At 38.5% G+C, this 23,557-nt stretch overlaps 1 protein-coding gene across 2 annotated transcripts in view; it reads right to left on the minus strand.

The window, feature by feature from the left end:
* Positions 1 to 18,313, minus strand: part of LOC133639221 (testis-expressed protein 2-like) — a 42,569-nt gene extending 24,256 nt beyond the window's left edge. Inside the window, exons 1-3 of one of the 2 annotated variants that reach the window (XM_062032379.1) lie at positions 18,132 to 18,313; positions 17,681 to 17,775; positions 264 to 1,782 (exon numbers count right to left, since the gene is read on the minus strand). In XM_062032379.1, coding sequence (XP_061888363.1) covers positions 264 to 1,757 — 1,494 coding nt within the window. In that variant the 5' untranslated portion in view covers positions 1,758 to 1,782; positions 17,681 to 17,775; positions 18,132 to 18,313. Of the gene's footprint in view, positions 1 to 263; positions 1,783 to 17,514; positions 17,776 to 18,131 lie in introns of both variants that reach the window. The other variant, XM_062032380.1, reaches the window with a different exon arrangement.
* Between the last annotated feature and the right edge of the window lie 5,244 nt (positions 18,314 to 23,557).

The following is a 23,557-nucleotide window of genomic DNA, read 5'->3' on the forward strand; positions in this document are numbered from 1 at the left end:
CTGGGGTGGCACATTGATGTCACCGCTGAAATTATACATTTTTGCGAGTGAGTGTCGCAATTTTGGGTAAAGGTCTTGACAAGGATAATCTTGGTGCTTACTTAAATTACTACTATGCACTAAGTCACTTGACTTTAGACTTGAGAGAGCTTTAAATAAATAACTGCTGTAAATAGACTACTTATCTATTTTGCCTAAAACATATTGCATAATAAATTGAAACCACATGAAAATAAATGAATTCGAAATAAAGGTTGACTGACCCTGAAGATTGCAGGTTCTTCAATGTCCAACTTTGCAAGATTCCACCGTTTTTTATGACGTTTGGAAAGCCGTAGTAACCTGTTAGAAGGTTTTGGTCCTGTCAGCCACACAACCCCAATGGCAACAAAGAATCCAAATGCCACTCCAAGCAGCAGTCCTCCAATGTAGTCCGGCAAGGGCAATATAAAATACCCATAAACCAGTATTGTAAGGATGGAAAGAGTATAGAGTGGAACACTCGGTGCTGGCACAATACTTTCTGATTCAATCTCGCCGCATGATTCAGTACTACAACTTAAAGGCACTTTAGTTTGATTACCAGTTCCTAGTTCAGTGTCAGTGTAACTTTCAAAATCCTCACTGTACAAAATACAAAACTCCTCATCCTCCTGTTTAGCAAGAGCCGACATGGAACAATTGTCCAAAGATATGGGTAATGATGATGATTTATTTGGGCTCTTCGTGTCGAAAGGAAGTGCCACATGAGATTCAGCTAGGCCAGAGGTTCCACTATTTGGGCTTTCACCCTCCACATCACTGCCTTCTTCCTCCTTAATGCAGTAGTTGTTGTTGCTTTCCAGGGGGCCAATGGCAGAAGTCAGGTTATAGGGCTCAGAGGCACTAGCAGACAGAGCCTTTGGTCTACTGAGACTGCTGCTACTGCTCTTTTCATCAATGATCTTACTCAGGATTTGAAGTGGTTCATAGATAGCCTCGGACAGACGGCGCTTAGTGTCTTCAAATCGTGCTTCAACCTCCGAGACGTTAAAGAAGCTGCGGCTATCTGGTGAGGTAAATAGAGAAGTAGGAGCAGTTTTTAAATCATCAGCTGATGCCGCAGCTGAAGCAGTCTGCAACCGTGACTGAGTGAATTGCTTGAACATTTGCAGATTAAGGCGAGTCTCTGAAAGGCGGGAGAGTGTGGACGAGTCCTGAGGTGTGTCTAAAGATAAGGATTTCACCAGAGATTTCATTAGATGTTTATGTCTTACTGTGGGGGCACTAAAAGAAGGGCCTCCATCCTTAGACTCAATTTCAGAGGACAAGGATTTAACCATATTTGAAACGGGCTTGTCGTTAGGAGGAAAACTCAAAGATTTAGTTGGTGTTGAATTAGACTTTGAGCCCTTTTGTGGTAATGAAGTTTTCGTTGAACTGTTTGCCAGAGAAGTAGAAAGTGGAGAATGTCCAAGAAATTTGGGTATCAGTGCATCCTCGGCTGAAGAGTTCAATTGTGCTGCTTCAAACATCTCCTCACTTGCTTCAATGCCTGTCACAATATTTGATTCATCTTGAGTGGTAGATGTGGAGGAGACAGATGTTGTGTACAGTTCTTCCTCCTCATTCTCTTCCTCCTTCCCAACAGCTGAAAAGTGAATAGTAATTGTCTGATCTGAATCTGATCTCTGGACTTGGAGCTTGGGGGCCAACACAGGGGGCACTTTGTCTGTAGAGTAAGTGATGTCTGCATGGTTGGGGGGCTGGCGAGTCATTGCAGTCCTACCACTTTGTTTATGTCTGTCATGAAGAGCAAAAGATACAATTAAAGTGAGTTCATCTAGAAATGACAAAACATGTATTTGAGGATCTAACAACCCTAAAATGTTCATTGCTTCTGTGATATTTTTGCTTAAGGTTATCATACAATCAGAATCTCATTGCGTATGTCTATATACCCAACCTTCAAAAAAACTAAACAAAACAGTGGTAAACGACAAACCAGATTTGTACTAAGGTACAACTTGCACTCTTAGTTAATGAGTATTTATGTTGAGCTGTTTGACAATGAATGTTTAATTTATTATCATATTATTATTAGTAGTAGTAATTGGTCCCATGAGTATATATAGTCTGTTTAATGGTGCCTGCTTTAGAACAGATCAAATGTAATACTATAGCTAATTCTGGCAGATTTACTGTGATGCTTTCGCTAATATGTTCACAGGTCATTCAGGTTCAAAGCCCCATCCATCTCTGATTGAAATAACCTTCCTCCTTAAAGTCCATTAACTATTTTATACCTTCAAATGTATTTAACCACTTAAGTGCAATATGTTTTGCTTCTGATTATGTTTTTTTTTTATGTGACTGCGTGGGATCTCTCCGGGTACTATGGCTTCCTCCCACCTCCAAAGACATGCACCTGGGTATGCTGATTGACAACACTATATTTGCCCCAGTGTGTGAGTCGGAGTGTGAATGGTGGTCATTCTACCTGTGAGGGGATGACTTGTTCAGGGTGTACCCTGCCTTCCGCCCAAGTGCAGCTGGAATAGGCTCCAGCCCCCTCGAAACCCCGAGAGGGACATGCGGTAGAAAATGGATAGATGGATGGATGTTTTGTTTTTTTTTCAATCCAAATTGCCGTTGTATTCTCTTGGTCCTGATGTTGTGCTTTTTTGTATTGCAATGGATTATGTAGACCGAGACCGAGATGCTGCATCTCAAGGGGCTATATTTAGGCTCTCCAGAGACCCAAATATGTTTATAAAACAATTAAAAAGTATATATTTTATAATAAGTTCCCTTTTAAATATAATCTTATTTGAAATAATTTCTCAAGAAGACCAAAGAGAGAAAACAATAAGGTGACATTTTAAATTTTTCTCAAAGAGAAACTACGAATATTACATATCTGGCATCTTTGCCATAACAACGTAGAAAGGGTGTAAAAAAAAAAAAAAATCTATTTTTTAATGAATCACAATTCTAATTTGTAACGAGCCTTAATCGATAAAAAAGCAAAATCAGGCATTTGATGTAGATGCCCATATCTTCTGTACAGATTTACTTTAAAAAAGAGAAGTGTTAGATACTTCCCTTGTTGCCCAGTGGCGTGTTTAGAGGGTGGCCAGGAGTGGCACGTACCAGCCCAAGAGTCTGATAGGCCACCCGAGGTGCCACCCTCACTCAGAGGCGGAAACATTTGAGAAAAGCTATTTTAAAGTGTGGCAAGTGTTGCACTTAGGCTCCAACAAGTGGTACGCCAAATAATTACTTATAACAGATCATTGGTCTAAAATACATGGATTGCTCTTCGTTTTGTTTTTAAAGTGCGATCTGGCGTATAATGCAGAATAATTTAACACAGCAATTGTTACTGACCTTGTATATTACATGAGGGGAACATGTACAGACTCTATATATTTGGTACTAATTTGGAACACCTTTTAAACTCAGTCTAAATAATCAAAAACAAACACAAAGTTAAAATATGTGATACAAAAACATTTGCCCACTGAACTACGGGGTCATTATAAAAATGTCAAATAGTAACATACATAATTTAAAAATACACTCATTTAACCTATTTGCTAGGCCTGATGGGTAATATTTGCAAAGCACTGATAGTTGACATGATAGTTGACGCATTTTAGTTGCTTGAAAGACAATGGGGACATTGATAGAAAATGGATGGACTGAAATGTAGGAGCCTGGAGATTGTCATGGAAGTAAGAAAGGTAGGACAGGTTTACATACTCTTAATATTCAAAGTTTTATGGTTTATACTTCATATTGTAGTTTCGGGCAATCTTATACGGCGCGTTGTGTGCGCACATATTAACGGGCAAGCTTAATCGTTGGATTCAGCGCACCTATATTTGGGTGTCTGGAAATTTTATATTCGGCGCGCAGCGGCACACATATTGGTGGGCAATCTTAATCGACGCACACATTTGTGGGTGGCGGACATTCTTTTTTGATTGATGATGACTGATGATGAGCAGCCAGGTTCTTGACATCCGTGGTCCTTCACTGACTAAACGTACGGAAGTCATTTAGTTACAATTAGGGATGTCCGATAATGGCTTTTTTGCCGATATCCGATATTCCGATATTGTCCAACTCTTAATTACCGATACCGATATCAACCGATACCGATATATATAGTCGTGGAATTAAGAAATTATTATGCCTAATTTTGTTGTGATGCCCCACTGGATGCATTAAATAATGTAACAAGGTTTTCCAAAATAAATCAACTCAAGTTATGGAAAAAAGTGCTAACATGGTACTGCCATATTTATTATTGAAGTCAAAAAGTGCATTATTTTTTTTAACATGCCTCAAAACAGCAGCTTGGAATGTGGGACATGCTCTCCCTGAAATAATCCAGATACCCACTACAACTATGGGAAACACTGTTAACTTTGACTTTCACAAAGTGCTTTTAAAAATTATTATTTTTTTAAACATGCCTCAAAACAACAGCTACAAAAACAATGAAGGCACACAGCTTCAGTCCAGAGTATACTATAAACTGGGCTCAACCTGCCATTTTCTAAACGTATTCGTATGAGTAACAAAAATGTGCAAATAAAAACAAGGCACAAAAATAAAACAACTGCTTCAATCTAGACTAGTAGATAACACAGCCATCCTTTAAAGTGCATGAACATGAATAAAACTGCTTCAGCCTAGACTAGTAGATAACACAGCCATCCTTTAAAGTGCATGGGGAAAAAAGGCACAAAACATAAATAAAACAGCTTCACTCAGTCCAGCAACAGATGAAGCTCAAAGAGTGGACTAATTCTTTTTCTCCTTGACATCACGTGAGGTAGATGTTTCTGAATGAAAACAAGCATCTGCAAGGGGTTCTGGGTATTTGTTCTGTTGTGTTTATGTTGTGTGACGGTGCGGATGTTCTCCCGAAATGTGTTTGTCATTCTTGTTTGGTGTGGGTTCACAGTGTGGCGCATATTTGTAACAGTGTTAAAGTTGTTTATACGGACACCCTCAGTGTGACCTGTATGGCTGTTGATCAATTTATTATTATTATTATAGAGGTTTATTTGAAATAGGGACAGATACAAAAACATAGACATCTGAAACAGTTATCCGATGCATGCATCACAGTGTTTGTAGCCAAAGCTAATTTACAACACTTGTCCCCAACAACAACAACAACACAGATCCAACATCATTAAAATAGGAAAATAAAAAATAGAATGAGTTGATAATAATGATAATAGTAATAATACAGACAAAGTACAAACTAGATAAAAGCCAATAATAATAATAATAATAACACAGACAAAGTGTAGACTAGATAAAAACCAATTAGTAAAAATGAGTAAAAACTAAACATGGGAACACGATTGTTGCTCAACTAGCCATAATTTTGTTTGTTTTTTGAAAGTGACAAGTGCAGGTATACTTTTCAAAGTGTCCGGTAAAGAGTTCCATAGTTGTGGTCCTTTTATTGAAAAGGCAGTCTGGGCAAAAGATGTTCTACGGAATGGAACACAACAGTTGCCTTTTGACACTGCTCGGGTGGTAGATCTGGTACCACTTTGCAGTCTTGTAATTGCCTTGCAGAGCAATTGGGGAGCAGAGTTATACAAGCATTTAAAAACCAGTTTGACTGTGTGTAACAAAATAACGTTGGTAAAACTTAAAATATTGTATTTGGTTAAAATTTGGCAATGATGATATCGTATACTTTTCTTGTCTAGAACTTTCAAGGTGCGGTTATAAAGACACTCAATTTTCTTGATTGATGACTGGTGTGCCTGGGACCATGTAGTTAAGCCGTAAGATATGTGTGAAAGAATCATTGCATTCATAAAAGTAAAAGCACAGCTAAGAGTTAAGCAGTGTCTTATAATCTTAAAACAGCCTAGGTTTGCCTTCAGGGTTTTACACATTTTCTTAATGTGACTTTTAAAATTCAGCTGATAGTCTATGATTATGCCCAAATATTTGACTTCAGGTACTTGTTCAATGAGCTCCTCATTAATTTTTATATTCAGGTTTGTTTGAGGTGGCTTTTTTATGGAGAAGCAGAAGTAAGCAAGTATGCTTGCATTCGCGAGTGCGTGTGTCAATCCTTAGATAGAATGTGACTGGGCCAGTACGCAAAGGCAGCGCCTTCAAGGATTAATTGGCGCTCCGTACATCTTCCTGCGTCCATGTACACAGCGGCGTTTTACAAAGACACAAATTTTACTTTTGGAAACCGATACCGATCATTTCCGATATTACTTTTTAAAGCATTTATCGGCCGATAATATCGGCGGTCCGATATTATCGGACATCCCTAGTTACAATATATTTAACTGTGATATTTCTCTTTTGAAATTGATGTGGATATGATTTTCTGTCAGAGCATAATGGCTCTGTCTGTGTTTTTACAACCTTGTCAGGAAGTGTTCCATGTACTGTTTAGTCTTTGTAAAATAGCTGTAGCCCTTCCTGTAAACAGTGCAACATGTGAACGGAGCTTTTCAGCACGAACGCTCATAAAACATCATTTACTTGCAACTATGGTTGACACGAGGCTTAGCCATTTAGGTATCTTAAGCATTGAGTCCAAAAGAGCTAAGGACTTGAACATTGATGCTTTTATTAAAGTGTTAACCTGCCAACACAAAAACAGGCGCATTCATCTGTTTTGAATGTAGATTTCAGTCCCACCATCTTTTGATTTGAGTTCTACTCAGTTCAGTTGATATATTTGTTTTTGCCAAATACTTTTAAAAGGCACACAGTGTAATGTTTGGTACACTTTGACTGACTGGTATATGCGTGCCAACCCTGCAGAACTAGGCGTCACTCCAATGCCATCTCTGGAGAAAAAAAAGTCTGGACACGCCACTGTTGTTGCTTTATTTGTATTTGACTTTACTAAACGTTTGCATATCAATTTATTTTACAAAAATATTATTTTAGGTAATATAAAAAATTATCAGAGCTCTGGTCTTTTTTATGGAGGAATCCTAGATGTTATTAAAAAAAAGTATTGATTTTAATTCAAGGATTGGTTTGAATCGAGAATCTAATTTGAATTGTATAATTACCCCCAAGAATCAAATGGAATCGTGTGGTGCCTAAAGATTCACAGCCCTTCAACATAGTGCTAACAGTATCATATTGAGCTACACAATGTAGTCCTTGACAATTTGGCATGCCATTTAAATTAGAGCCATAAGAAATCAATCTAATATGATGTTCAATTTGACAATAATGCAACTATCTTTTCCTTTAAAGACAAGTCATATTTTGTTTTTTGTGTTGCAAGCTGCAGGCTATGTGACGACAAGATCAAATTTTGTAACGCATCACATGTGTCCTTCAGTGCTTCTTCCTCAGGCGAGCCCACACTTTTTCAGCAGGCGAGCTACTTATCAAATGACCAAGTCGACATGATCTACCTTATATATGTACATGTACGTATGTGTACGTATAAGGGTTGTCCCGATACAAATATTTTGGTACCGGGTATGCTTAAAATGATCATAAAACATAAATATTATTATAAATGTGCCTGTTACTACATTACATATATCAGAATCAGAAATACTTTATTAATCCCCGAGGGGAAATTAAAATTTTCAGCACAATCCCATTCAAGATCAGACAAATATTACAGGGAGACAGAACAGGATTGCTGACATGTATATATATATATATATATATATATATATATATATATATATATATATATATATATATATATATATATATATATATACAGTATATACTTACATCATGTATAGAAAACTTTATTAGAGGTGTTAGGATGTTTTTTTTAAGGGTTTTATATAGGGATGTCCGATAATGGCTTTTTGCCGATATCCGATATTCCGATATTGTTCAACTCTTTAATTACTGATACCGATATCAACCGATACCGATATCAACCGATATATGCAGTCGTGGAATTAACACATTATTATGCCTAATTTGGACAACCAGGTATGGTGAAGATAAGGTACTTTTTAAAAAAATGTGTAAAATAAGAAATAAATTAAAAACATTTTCTTGAATAAAAAAGAAAGTACAACAATATAAAAACAGTTACATAGAAACTAGTAATGAATGAAAATTAGTAAAATTAACTGTTAAAGGTTAGTACTATTAGTGGACCAGCAGCACGCACAATCATGTGTGCTTACGGACTGTATCCCTTGCAGACTGTATTGATATATATTGATATAAAATGTAGGAACCAGAATATTAATAACAGAAAGAAACAACCCTTTTGTGTGAATGAGTGTAAATGGGGGAGGGAGGTTTTTTGGGTTGGTGCACTAATTGTAAGTGTACCTTGTGTTTTTTATGTTGATTTAATAATAAAAAAACAAACAAACAAAAAAAAAAACAAACCGATACCGATAATAAAAAAAAACGATACCGATAATTTCCGATATTACATTTTAACGCATATATCGTCCGATAATATCGGCAGGCCGATATTATCGGACATCTCTAGTTTTATAGATAGAATAGAGTGGCTCTCATAGGTTCCATTGTAAGCGGACTTCTCATTGCGTTTATTTAATATTTAGAATGCTTTAAAAAAATGCCTCCGTCGTCATGTCATTAATAATGATTGTGAACGAAATTCAAAATTTCCCAAAAAATACAGTTCCCCTTTAACTCTAATTTTCTAACGTCGTTGAAAAATAATAACAGACAGAATGAACAAATTAAAGCGTTGGTTTGACAAAAACAGACTATCCTTGAATCGAAGTACAACTAAAATATGGTACACATACAGACGATGTAAACATTGACAGAGTAAAAGAAATAAAACATTTTAGGTCTAATAACAGATGATAAAATTAACTGAAAATCTCAAAGCGATTGCTCGGCATTGTGCTATTTTTTAATCAAACATGGTACATTTCGTAAATGATTTCACCACAGGAAGCTGTTTTTTTTTAATGACTTTGTTCGTTGTTACGGTCTTGTTCGCCTCGCAATGATTTGCATTTGCCTCCACTCAGCTGGATGCCTCTTTTTCAGATGCTGGAATAAGTTTGTTGTACTGCAGCCTTTTTGAAAACAAACTTTGCGGTGGGCAGTAACTTGTTCCACGTTTGTCCAAACCACGAACAGCACTTTTCTTTTCTTTGGAACAAACTTTTCCCTCTCCTTCGAGTTAGCAGTAGCCATGTTGTTGATGTGTAAGGGGGAGGGCGGAAGTTACGGAACTCTCAGGGGCAAAAAGTATGCCGGAGCAAGTGAGAACGACATTGATTATTGATTTTTTAAACGGTCAGACAAAAAACTGGAATTAATAGGACAAAATTGATTTACAGCCAAGACCTAAATGAAAAAATATCATCTTCCAAGATATTTAAGTTTATTGAGATGCACCTACATAGAGTATGCCTGAGTCGGCAGATCATTTGACAAGCAGGCAAACAATTCCAAGTGAAACTAAACCGCTACTACCTGTTTCACTGCATTTTTAGAAGGGGAGCTGTTTACCTTTCAAAGAACAGAGAGCTCGGTTAATTCAACCATGACTGACAGCCAAGAGCACTCACTTTTAAAGAGGATATTCTGCATAGGCCCCACCATACATGTATTTTTACTCACTTTCATTGATGGATAATAGGGACCAAATTCACGAAATCATTTGGCTGTGCCACTGACTTCACCGCACTGGAAACACAATGCTAAACCAGAAAAGAGGTGCTTTACCAGGAAGGCCGAGTGTCTTCTTAGCATTTATAGAAAGAATAAAGGTTGGGTTGTAATGATACAGGTAACCCAAGGTAAGATCCGTACCTCAGTTTTTGGACCACGGTTTTGGTTCATTTACAGAACGTTTTTTGTGCTTAAGAAGAACAACTTATTTTCCTACCAAAAGGTTTTCCTTGTTTAGCCTGTCAGCAAAAACTGCATTTTGCTTTTTGGGACTTCACCGACAGATCCCAAAAATATAAGGAAAAATAACGTAGGTACCTGTGCCATTAAGGAACAGAGTTTCGGCGCCCATTTTTAATTACTCGTGGGGTTTTAATTAATTTCCGTGTCCTAAGCACAGAACTTCCTCCATCGTAATTTTCACTTTTGTCTCTGTTGACTCATGTGTTGTAAAAGACACTTTACCGTTTGTTGACAGAGGAGAGGAGGCAGTGGCGGTGCTGCGTTTGTTGCGTTTTATGATCCAGCATATGGAGAATTGTCCATGTTTAAAAATGAGGACTCGCACATGTGAATCAAAATTCTAATTATATTAATCTCCTAGTGGTCTTGGTAAATAACTCCCGCAAATAAAGGGGATTTAGAGTATATTATTTATTTTTCTTTTTTTTATATAGTATTTAGGAATTTTACAGTTTGTAGGTATTTTTAAATTTATTTTACAATTAAATAAAGCAAAAATGGTTGTGTTTTGTATTTTGTTCCATTACTGTACCAACATTAACCAAACCGTGCCCCAAAATCCGAGATACATACTGTATGTAGCGTAACTATGGCGTACCATTACACCCTTTGTGTCATCCAATCCACTGCAATCAATAATCGTTATATTACTTAAAGGGGCCTTAATATGCAAACAACAACTTTTAATATCTGTTGTAACCTGTTTATGTGTATTTGGGATCCCTATAAGACCCAGAAATGTCAAATAAAACCATGGAGGCATGGCGGAGATATTAATAAAACAATCTTGCCTTCTTCCAAATTTAATCCAAACGAGCCATTTGGAATTTCAGAGGAGTGTGACGTATTTTGCCTTATTTACGCCCTAGTGGCTCCCTAGAGCTTTTTCAAAAATATATGAAAATGTAAAAAGATGGGGAAATTTTTTTTATTTTTTATTATGGTTCCTGGAGGAGGACAAAGATGACAAAAACCGTCCTAATTGTTAGAAATCCCAATGTATTAAACATGCTTCACTAATGACAGTATTTGTCGAGTGCCGTTTTGTCCTACTAATTACGGCAGTCCTTGAATTCCCTGTAGTTTGTTTACGTACAACTTTCTCTGACGCTGCCACAGTAAAACGTGTTTTATGTCACCCCTTCTTTGTCTCATTTTGTCCACCAAACTTTTTATGCTGTGCGTGAATGCACAATAATGAGCTTTGTTGACGTTATTGACTTGTTGGAGTGCTAATCAGGCATATTTGGTCAGTGCAAGTTAATCGATGCTAATATGCTATTTAGGCTAGCATCATTATGCCTTGTCTGTCGGCATATTTGAGCTCTAAATGTATTTTACTTATGTCCTCTGTGCATTTAATTTATATTTGCATGTCTCATGACACATTATCTGTATGGAATATTGGCTGCATTTCTCATACTTGTTTGTGTGCCATGTTGTTCCAGACCACAGCAAACGTTACACAGCTTGCAAAGATTGTAATAAATCCATTAGAAGAAGACAGCCTGCTGTTTCCTTAAACTTGGAAACAAACATCTATAACTTTGGCCATTCTAAGCCAGTAACTTCCAGGAGTTATGTTACACTCTGAGTAGCCCCCATTTTACTAATGTTTTCAATTTTGTAAAAAATGTGTAGAATAAATATTACATTTCTGTCAACGAACATTTGCGTCAGCCTGCGACAAATAGTCATTTTGATAGTAGGCTAATATAGCTAATATAGACACTTACATTATGGGTTGCCTTCATTATAACACTCATATAGGTGTTTAGTTTTTTGCGGCGCCAAACAAATTCGTTTTTTGTATTTTTGGTCCAATATGGCTCGTTCAACATTTTGGGTTGCCGACCCCTGGTAAAGGTACTTTATGTAAAGGTTTACCAGAAGAGCTTTGATCGTTGGATCGATCGTTTCTACCATGTTTGGATAATCTGCTGACGTATAAAGTATGAAAGAAGGCAAGATTATTTTATAAAAATCTCTGCCATGCCTCCACAGTTTGATTTCTTATGACAATCCCTAATACACAACAGAGGCTACCAAGAGGTAACAACATTTTGTTTTGCATAATGGGGCCCCTTTAGGACTAAGGACAGACTGAAGGCCAAAAGACAAAAAGAGAAAGTCAAACATCTTGTTACATGAAAGTGAGCAGTGGCAGCTCAGTAAAGCGTTTGGTAGGTTTTTCTGGAGCGTATTCTTGCAAAGCAGGTTACTTGCAGACAAGCCTGTAAAACCCATTTCTGCTATTGACTTAAACCATGCACACATTAAGGCTTTTACATGATTGGTTTCAAGGGAAAAATTGGCCTATATTTGAGTAAAAAAAGTTTCTCCTATCATTAGTCCCAAAATTTAAGCTAGGTTTAGGGCTAATGTATCTACTAGTGTTGTCCCGATACCAATATTTTGGTACCGGTACCAAAATGTATTTCGGTACTTTTCTAAATAAAAGGGACCACAAATAATTTCAATTTTGGCTTTATTTTAACAACAACTCTTAGGGTACATTAAACATATGTTTCTTATTGCAAGTTTGTCCTTGAATAAAATAGTGAACATACAAGACAACTTGTCTTTTAGTAGTAAGTAAACAAAGGCTCCTGATTTAACTTTAATTATGATCATGATTTCTGGTTAAAAGTAATTTTTTATTTACTTTCCCTAAATATCTAAAAGTATTCATATTCTCTTCATGTCATATTATGCTCATTCCAGCGCTGTTGTTTTTAGGTTAGAGTTTGTATCCAATCAGAATTCAGCTAGCTTATGTTGCCATGCTGTACCAAATCTGCCCAGAGCCTTCAGAAACAACAATGCGGGCATCCGTGCACTTTAAGAGAACGGACACAAACATTTGACAGACAGTTGCGATAGCCAATCAGATCACAAGTTGTTGTCAGTAAGGCTTTCTAGATGGCCTGAGGCAGATATATATTGTGATGTTATGAGCTAGGTAACATAAGAACTCCATTACCCAGCATGCCACAGTAGTGAAGAGCATGCGCAGTAGCCGCGTTTAGGTTGTTTCATGGATGTTATTGACGAGCACGCTGTGGAGTAAACTTTAAGAACTAAGCCAACACGTCTCGTCTGCATCTTTTATGATTAGACAAGACAAGACATATATTTGCAAGGCCAATTTCAAGAAAGATATTTAAAGAGAAACTACATCTTGTGAGACGATGTCGCCCGACCCCGGAAGCTAGCTCAGCTGTCCCGGCGATGAAATGTGATTTCAATTTTTTTTTTTTTCACGTTTAATATGTTTTTTTTGCAATTTTAATTTTGACAGTACCGCATAAGATATGTTCTAATTGCTGATGCGGGTTTATTGATTTTTAAATGCGCCAGAAAATAACCTGTTTTGTACAATGCCCAGTAGTGCGTAAATCTTACTTGCCAACCATGAGACCTCCGAATTCGGGAGATGGGGGGGAATTGAGGTGGGCGGGTTTGGGGGAGCAGGGTTTGGTGGTAGCGGGGGGTGTATATTCTAGCGTCCCAGAAGAGTTAGTGCTGCAAGGGGTTCTGGGTATTTGTTCTGTTGTGTTTATGTTGTGTTACGGTGCGAATGTTCTCCCGAAATGTGTTTGTCATTCTTGTTTGGTGTGGGTTCACAGTGTGGCGCATATTTGTAACAGTGTTAAAGTTGTTTATACAGCAACCCTCAGTGTGACCTGTATAGCTGTTGATCAAGTATGCCTTGCATTCGCTAGTGCGTGTGTAAAAGCTGCATATATTATGTGACAGGGCCGGCACACTGTTTGTTTGGAGAAAAAGCGGGCGTGACAACAGGTTGTAGAGGACGTTAAAGGCAGTGCCTTTAAGGCACGCCCCCAATATTGTTGTCCGGGTGGAAATCGGGAGAAATTCGGGAGGGGTACTGAAATTCGGGAGTCTCCCGGGAAAATCGGGAGGGTTGGCAAGTATGGCGTAAATGTGTTCCTGTATAGTGTTTATCCAGCAATGGTCATGTGGTGACAACAATGATGGTATTTTGAGAGGTAATCATTGAAGTCGGACATCACTGAAGGCCTAGGTGGGAAACGCACGGCCCGCCACTGTAATACCGGCATTCCGTACAACCCTAGTATCTACTACTACGCCACACATACACCCCCCACCCCCCAACCCAATGCCCTCGACGCAAATCCAATAGGGGTGATGGAAGGATGGTCAGCGCCGAGAGCTGCGGCCCACCACCATTACCCCCCAGTACCTTCCCTCTGTTGCTAGATATCTCGAGATGTACGTTGTAATATGTTTATGTGCTTTGCTATGGAGGTTTTTTCCCACTCCAGACTGGGCCCCCTTAGGAGCCCAGTCTAGATTGTATTTTTTTACTCATCCTTCCCCAGCGTTTTACCTTTTTCCCCATCTTTTACGTGGCGCCTTGTGGCGACCCATCAGCGTTCCTGTTCTGTAACCCTGTACACTGTTTGTTTGTCTAATCTTGAACGGGTTTGTGCTGAAAACAAACTTGCGTTGTACTTGTGCAATGACAATGAAGACCTATCTATCTATCTATCTATCTATCTATTTTGATTGATTGATTGAGACTTTTATTAGTAGGTTGCACAGTGAAGTACATATTCTGTAAAATTGACCACTAAATGGTAACACCCGAATAAGTTTTTCAACTTGTTTAAGTCGGGGTCCATTCATGATACAGATATATACTATCAGATATATACTATCATCATAATACAGTCATCACACAAGATAATCATCAGGGTATATACATTGAATTATTTACAATCCGGGGTGTGGGATGTGGAGGGGAGGGGAGGGGGGGGAGGGGTGTTAGGTTTGGTTGTTATCATCAACAATTGAGAACAGAGAAATGGACATTGAAACAGTGTAGGTCTGACTTGGTAGGATATGTACAGCAAGTAGTGGATAGATAGATAGATAGAGAGAGAGAGATCAGAAAGCATAAGAAAAAGTATCTACATTTGATTATTTACATATGACAATCAGGGGAGGGTGTTAGTTTAGGGTTGAAGTTGCCTGGAGGTGAACTTTTATTGCGGTTTTGAAGGAGTATAGAGATGCCCTTTCTTTTACACCTGTTGGGAGCGCATTCCACATTGATGTGGCATAGAAAGAGAATAAGTGAAGACCTTTGTTAGATCGGAATCTGGCTTTAACGTGGTTAGTGGAGCTCCCCCTGGTGTTGTGGTTATGGCGGTCATTTACGTTAAGGAAGTAGTTTGACATGTACTTCGGTATCATGGAGGTGTAGCGGATTTTATAGACTAGGCTCAGTGCAAGTTGTTTTACTCTGTCCTCCACCCTGAGCCAGCCCACTTTGAAAAAGTGGGTAGGAGTGAGGTGTGATCTGGGGTGGAGGTCTAGAAGTAATCTGACTAGCTTGTTCTGGGATGTTTGGAGTTTAGATTTGAGGGTTTTGGAGGTGCTAGGGTACAAGGAGGTGCATGCGTAATCGAAAAAGGGTTGAACGAGAGTTCCCGCTAGAATCCTCATGGTGCTTTTGTTGACCGGAGAGGAGATTCTATAGATAAATCTCGTTCATTGGTTGACCTTTTTGATTACCTTGGTTGCCATTTTATCACAGGAAAGGTTAGCCTCTAGAATGGAACCTAGGTAGGTGACCTCATCTTTCCTGGTGATAACAATGTCACCCACTTTTATAGTGAAGTCATTGACTTTCTTAAGTTTGATGTGGGACCCAAACAGGATGGATTCCGTTTTACCCAAGTGTATGGATAGCTTGTTGTCAGCGAGCCAGGTGCAAGTTCTACAGAGTTCAGCACTGAGGATTTTCTCCACCTGTGACTTGTCCTTGCCGGATACCAGCAGGGCTGAGTCATCCGCAAACAAGAACAATTCACAGCCGCATGCCGATGACAAGTCGTTTATGTATATTAGGAACAGTAAAGGCCCTAATATACTGCCTTGGGGGACTCCACAGCTTACTGAGAGGGGGGGGGGGACACACGATGCCGTTCACCTCTACCACCTGTTCCCTCCCCTCCAAGTAAGATTGCATCCATCTATCTATCTATCTATCTATCTATCTATCTATTAGGGCTGTGAATCTTTGGGTGTCACACGATTCGATTCAATATCGATTCTTGGGGTCACGATTCGATTCATAATCGATTTATTTTTTCAATTAAACACGATTCTCGATTCAAAAACGATTTTTTCCCGATTCAAAACGATTCTCTATTCATTCAATACATACTGAGTTAAACAACTTGCACTGAGCCTAGTCTATAAAATCCACTACACCTCCCTGATACCGAAGTACATGTCAAACTACTTCCTTAACGTAAATGACCGCCATAACCACAACACCAGGGGGAGCTCCACTAACCACGTTAAACCCAGATTCCGAATTAACAAAGGTCTTAACTCATTCTCTTTCTATGCCACATCAATGTGGAATGCGCTCCTAACAGGTATAAAAGAAAGGGCATCTCTATCCTCCTTCAAAACCGCAATAAAAGTTCACCTCCAGGCAGCTACCACCCTAAACTAACACCCTCCCCGGATTGCTAATAATCAAATGTAAACAATCAAATGCAGATACTTTTTCTTATGCCTTCTGATCTCTCTCTCTCTCTCTCTCTCTCTCTCTCTCTCTCTCTCTCTCTCTCCACTACTTGCTGTCCATATCCTACCCCCCCCCCCCCACAACCCTGATTGTAAATAATGTAAATAATTCAATGTGATTATCTTGTGTGATGACTGTATTATGATGATACTATATATCTGATAGTATATATCTGTATCATGAATCAATTTAAGTGGACCCCGACTTAAACAAGTTAAAAAAACGTATTCGGGTGTTACCATTTAGTGGTCAATTGTACGGAATATGTACTTCACTGTGCAACCTACTAATAAAAGTCTCAATCAATCAATCAATCAATCAATCAATCAATACATAGGATTTCAGCAGGATCTACCCCAGTCTGCTGACATGCAAGCAGACTAGTAGATTTTTGTAAAAAGCTTTTATAATTGTAAAGGACAATGTTTTATCAACTGATTGCAATAATGTAAATTTGTTTTAACTATTAAATGAACCAAAAATATGACTTATTTTATCTTTGTGAAAATATTGGACTGTGTGTTGTCAAGCTTATGAGATGCGATGCAAGTGTAAGCCACTGTGACACTATTGTTCTTTTTTGTTTTTTTTTATAAATGTCTAATGATAATGTCAATGAGGGATTTTTAATCACTGCTATGTTGAAATTATAACTAATATTGATACTGTTGTTGATAATATTCATTTTTGATTCACTACTTTTGGTTTGTTCTGTGTCTCCTCTCAATTGCTCTGTTTATTGCAGTTCTGAGTGTTGCTGGGTAGGGTTTGGTTTTGGAATTGGATTGCATTGTTATGGTATTGCTGTGTATTGTTTTGTTGGATTGATTAATTTAAAAAAATCGATTTTAAAAAAATTAGAATCGATTGTGAATCGCGATTCAAATTCGAATCGATTTTTTCCCACACCTCTACTATCTATCTACTATAATGTCGTCTTTAAACGCACCATGTCTGAAATCGATTCGGAAATAACATATTTTGGTTCTTTCGTCAATCATGTGGATACAGACATAAACACAGAAGTTTACCATTGTGGATTCCAGCAAGGCTTTGCTTGTATGGTCCTGGCTCCTTCTCAACTATCCTTCCCCTCTCGCTCTCCCTTGCTCTACCTGGACTTTGTCCTCATGTGGGCCTTTAGTAGCTCATGAGACGGATCGATAATGAGTTTACATTTACTGGCAAAGTGCTTACTGTGCATTCTCAGCGCCATTCAATCCAGCGAAGAACACACACCATCCCCACGGCGGAGCCTCGTTTCACACGATATTCGGGGGGTGGTGGGAATTCTGAAAAATAAAATATTTTTAGATTTTTCACATGTTATTTGGGAAGGAAAGTTTCGAATATGAAACGAGTGTACAACATCATGCGTCGGGGCTCTAATAGCAGCTATTATCGACACTTGAAAGACTGCTAAATGAACTGCTGCCATGTCTACTCCGCCTCTTGACAAATGTCCGCCACACTCCAAGTTAAATCAGAGTGTTCTGACAACAAGTCGTTCCCTTTGTCTTAAACTTGACACCCGACAGTGAATACGCGAAACTGAAAGTACTTGCTCGAGTTCGAATCACTGCGTTGCAAAGTCGAACGCTACCTTGCACATATGGTCATGAGGAAATGTTCGTAATAGACAGCTTACCGTGGGAAGGCAACTTTATTTGGTTTCCCGATCCGTCGGGGGGAAAAAAACAAAACCCAGAATCTACTTAATTCCCTCCAACACGACAATGTGTACAAAAGTGTCCTTTTAGTGGACCGTCAGACTGTTCGTTGTCTCGCAGCCTGTTGACAAACTGACTCAATTCTATACAGGAAAAAAATGAATGTTGTCAAAAGCCCTTCTAGTCAAACATCGAATAATCGAACCGTGTTCTCAAGCGACATCGAGCGATGTTGCCGAACACGGTTAGGCGGGTCTGGAACGGATGACGCACATGTGACAAGGAAAACAATGCCTACTCTCTGTAGAAGTTGATTGCATTTGCGCAGTTGCATGTGTTGAGTCCAACGACGAACAAAACAAGAAACAAAATCATATTTATTTATTTTTAATTATTACTGCATACATATGTAAAAACTGCCGGCCATTTGCAGATGTGTGACAAATATTATGCTTTCTGAAAAAAAAAAAAAAGTGTAAAAATACAAATAAAACAATAACAATAATAAGTGAAGTGAATAAGTGAATTATATTTATTTATTATTATTATTATTATTATAATTTTTTTTGGTCCAGTCCAGCTTCTCAGGCAAATCATATAGTTGATATAGATGCCCATACAGACTGTTCAGATTTACTTTACAAAAGAGAAGTGTAGGATACTTCTCTTGTGTACCAAAGACAATAAAAATGGGACCCATTACCTCCCTGCTTGACACTCAGCATCAAGGGTTGGAATTGGGGGTTAAATCACCAAAAATGATTCCTGGGCGCAGCCACCGCTGCTGCCCACTGCTCCCCTCACCTCCCAGGGGGTGATCAAGGGTGATGGGTCAAATGCAGAGAATAATTTCGCCACAGCTAGTGTGTGTGTGACAATCATGGGTACTTTGACTTTTAACTTTAACATTGTTGCCTTATTTGTATTTGACTTCATTAAATGTATTTATATTATCATTTGGTGCAGCCGGGCCGGAGCAGGAGGGGATAGAAAGAGAAAAAAAGGAAGACAGAGGGGGAAATTGTGAGGACAAGAGGGGGATTAGACAGAGAGACAAAAACAACAACAGCAAACACAACAATAATAACAACAACAATAACAATAGAAATAGCACTATTGATAATGAACAATACCAATAATTTTACCTCTATAATCAACAATACAATTGTTCAAATGCAACAATACATATACGTAATGATAACTAGAGGTAAACAAGAATGCAGAAAAATGGAGGGGAAGAAAGAGAAGCAACCTATAATAACCTTGTAGATTGTTATAGTATCAATAGGTAGGGATAATGTTCAAAACCGGTTCTCCCGGTTGTTCGATAAGAAAAGAACCGGTCGATAAGAAAATAACCGATTCCATGGACTCGAATACCTTTTTTTTTTAATTAATTTTTTTAAAAATTTATTTATTTTTTTGCCCTGTCTAGCTTCTCAGGCAAATCATATAGTTGATGTAGATGCCCATATCGACTGTTCAGATTTACTTTACAAAAAAGAGAAGTGTAGGATACTTCTCTTGTTGCCTTATTTGTATTTGACTTTATTAAATGTATTTATATTATCACTTGGTGCAGCCGGGCCGGAGCAGGAGGGGATAGAAAGAGAAAAAAAGGAAGACAGGGGGGGAAATTGTGGGGACACGAGGGGGATTAGAAGGAGAGACAAAAACAACAACAGCAAACACAACAACAACAACAACAACAACAATAACAATAGAGCAACATCAGCATATACAATATTTACAAATATGATGGTAAGAGTGATAGCAAAGAAGCAGTTAGCGAAATAAATAATAATACAGAAATGACAATGAGCATCATTACACTACAAAAGGAGCAATTGATTGATTGAAACTTTTATTAGTAGATTGCACAGTACAGTACATATTCTGTACAATTGTGGTAACACCCGAATAAGTTTTTTAACTTGTTTAAGTCGGGGTCCACAAATACCAATAGAAATAGCACTATTGATAATGAACAATACCAATAATTTACCTCTATTATCAACAATACAATTGTTCAAATGCAATAATACATATACGTAATGATAACTAGAGATACACAAGAATGCAGAAAAAACGGAGGGGAAGAAAGAGAAGCAAACTATATTAACCTTGTAGATTGTTATAGTAACAATAGGTAGGGAGGATGTCCGAAACCGGTTCTCCCGGTTGTTCGATAAGAAAAGAACCGGTCGATAAGAAAAGAACCGATTCCATGGACTCGAATCCCTTTTTTAAAATTTATTTATTTATTTATTTTTGTTGTCCTGTCCAGCTTCTCAGGCAAATCATATAGTAGATGCAGATGCCCATATCGACTGTTCAGATTTACTTTACAAAAAGAGAAGTGTAGGATACTTGTCTTGTTGCCTTAATTGTATTTGACTTTATTAAATGTATTTAATAAAATTTGGCAACCACTGCTTTCAAGTATGGGGTAAGAGGATGGAATGTGTTGCACATGTCCAGTAGGTGGCAGGGATGTCAAGCTTTAGAAACTGGATTGCCAAGGGCAAGAAGTGTTCACCCTAAAATGATGGATCAGATTTATATAGCGACCTTCTAGACACTCAAAGCGCTTCACAGAGAAGTGAGAATCCATCATTCAGTCATTCCACATACGTCACCATGTCATACTTGTCATCTGGCTTCCTGTGCGCTCAAGATGTAACTTTAAGGTTTTACTACTTACGTATAAAGAACTAAACGGTCTAGCTCCATCCTATCATGCTGATTGTATTGTACCATATGTCTAAGCAAGAAAGTTGCGTTCTAAGAACTCTGACTATATAGTATTTTCTATTCAGGCTCCAGTACTTTGGAATGCCCTCCCGGTAACAGTTAGAGATGCTACCTCAGTAGAAGCATTTAAGTCCCATCTTGAAACTCATTTGTATACTCTAGCCCAGTGTTTTTCAACCACTGTGCCGCGGCACACAGGTGTGCCGTGAGATACAGTCTGGTGTGCCGTGGGAGATTATGTAATTTCACCTAATTGGGTTAAAAATTGGTACATTTTAAGTCTACTTTATACTTCTTTTTGTGCCCTTGGATCCTTTCCATCCTTATCCTTTCCATCCTTTGTAACTGAGCTACTGTGTGGAAAAATTTCCCTTGTGAATCATTAAAGTTTGTCTAAGTCTAAAAATCTTTTTTGCAAACCAGTAATTATAATCTGCAAATAATGTGCTGTTGTTGAGTGTCTGTGCTGTCTAGAGCTCGGCAGACTAACCGTGTTATACTCTTCCATATCAGTAGGTGGCAGCAGGTAGCTAATTGCTCTGTAGATGTCGGGAACATAGTTTGTCGTGATCACAATATGCAACCGACAGCGAGAGGCGGTGTGCGGGTAAAAAGGTGTCTAATTTTGAAACCAAAAATTAACAAAAGGTGAACGCCCCTAAGAAAACGCATTGGAGGTTAGGGAAGGCCGAGTGGCCTAAAACTGAACTGGCTACAAAGTAAACAAAGACAGAATGCTGGACGACAGCAAAGACTTACAGCGTGTGGAGCAGAGACGTACATGACATGACAATCAACAATGTCCGCACAACTAAAACGGTCTAAATTGCGAAAACAAAGCATGAAGCTGCTACAGGGAAACACCAACAAAACAGGAAGGGCCACCAAAATAACAGCGCAAGACAGGAACTCAAGCACTACACACTGGAAAACAACAACAAACTCAAAATAAGGCACGACAACCTGGTGGAGTTTCATTTTTTAACCTTGTCTGCTGGTGGTGTGCCTCCGTATTTTTTTATTTCAAAAATGTGCCTTGGCTCAAAAAAGGTTGAAAAACACTGCTCTGGCCTTTATATAGATCTCCCTTTTAGACCAGTTGATCTGCCATATCCTTTCTGCTCTGCCCCCTCTCCTGCATTCGGGAGGTTATCAGGTGACCACGGATGAGATGCTAGCTGTTCAAAGTCGGGACGCGGGGTGGACCACTCCTCTGCGCATCAGTTGGGGACGTCTCTGCGCTGCTGACTTGTCTCCACTCAAGATGATCTCCTGCTGGCCCCACTATGAACTGGACTCTCACACTATTAACTAGATCCACTCGACATCTATTGCACCGGTCGCCCAGGGGGGGGGGGGGGGGGGCGCCTCAAGCCCTTAATGTCCCCCCACAAGGCATTGATGTATTTACAACATACAAACTACATTGAAAATGTGTGGCACATTATGAAGCCTAAAATACCACAACGGAGACCCCGGACTGTTGAACAACTTAAGCTGTACATCAAGCAAGAATGGGAAATAATTCCACCTGAAAAGCTTCAAAAATTGGTTTCCTCAGTTCACAAACATATACTGAGTGTTGTTAAAAGGAAAGGCCATGTAACACAGTGGTAAAAATGCCCCTGTGCCAACTTTTTTTGCAATGTGTTGCTGCCATTAAATTCTAAGTTAATGATTATTTTCCAAAAAAAAATAAGTTTCTCAGTTCAAACATGAAATATCTTGTCTTTGCAGTCTATTCAATTAAATATAAGATGAAAAGGATTTGCAAATCATTGTATTCTGTTTTTATTTACAAATTACACAATGTGAAAACTTCACTGGTTTTGGGTTTTGTACTTTACTTTGACATGCGCACCATATACCGTAATAGGAAAGATATGTTATTGTTTGTGCTATGGTGACCATCTTTGGGACGAGCTCACTCACTGCACGTGCTGAAAAAGCAGTGACTTCCGCTGTAAACAAACATGTCTTTGTGCATTTCTGCTTCTCCCATGTTGTTATGGCATTCATTTATATATTTTTTCCCATGTTGACGACTTTTGTTTTACCTCTCTTTTTGAAACGGAGCTGTTTTGTGCCTTTTACTGTATGTTGCGATATGCATGGGTTGCCACACGTCTTAATGTCACAACATTCTGTGTACGTGCTGAGGCTAGCAGTTAGCACTTGGAGTAGCAGTAGGATCACTCCTTTATTGTTACATCGAAACATGACACTCAAGAACATTCTTTTGTTTTTGCTAGTCTCGGTTTTAGAGCAACAAACTCTACAGTACATAATGCTACGTGTGTACATGTTGAATGGGGTGAGACAGCAGGAAGCCAATCGCTTCATTCCAAAACTAATACATTTAGTCTCGACGCCACCACTAAAGTATAACTAATGTCAAAGACGTTATAACAGGATAATTTCAAAATAAAGTGTTTTCATGTGCTACAACCCGAATGACTATCGGCATAAACCACCCGTCTTGATTGGAATGAAATTTTGATCCAAACATGTGTGATCGGGTCAGAATATTCCAAATTGCATGTTTACATGAAGCATTTTTAGTGTTTGCTGCTAAATTGATGCGTGCACTTCCTATAGCTGCACTTACCTTTGTTATTAAATATTATTTTACTTGCATTCCGCCTGCCTT

The sequence above is a fragment of the Entelurus aequoreus genome, linkage group LG22 (assembly GCF_033978785.1).
Source record: "Entelurus aequoreus isolate RoL-2023_Sb linkage group LG22, RoL_Eaeq_v1.1, whole genome shotgun sequence".
In the NCBI taxonomy this organism is placed as follows: domain Eukaryota; kingdom Metazoa; phylum Chordata; class Actinopteri; order Syngnathiformes; family Syngnathidae; genus Entelurus; species Entelurus aequoreus.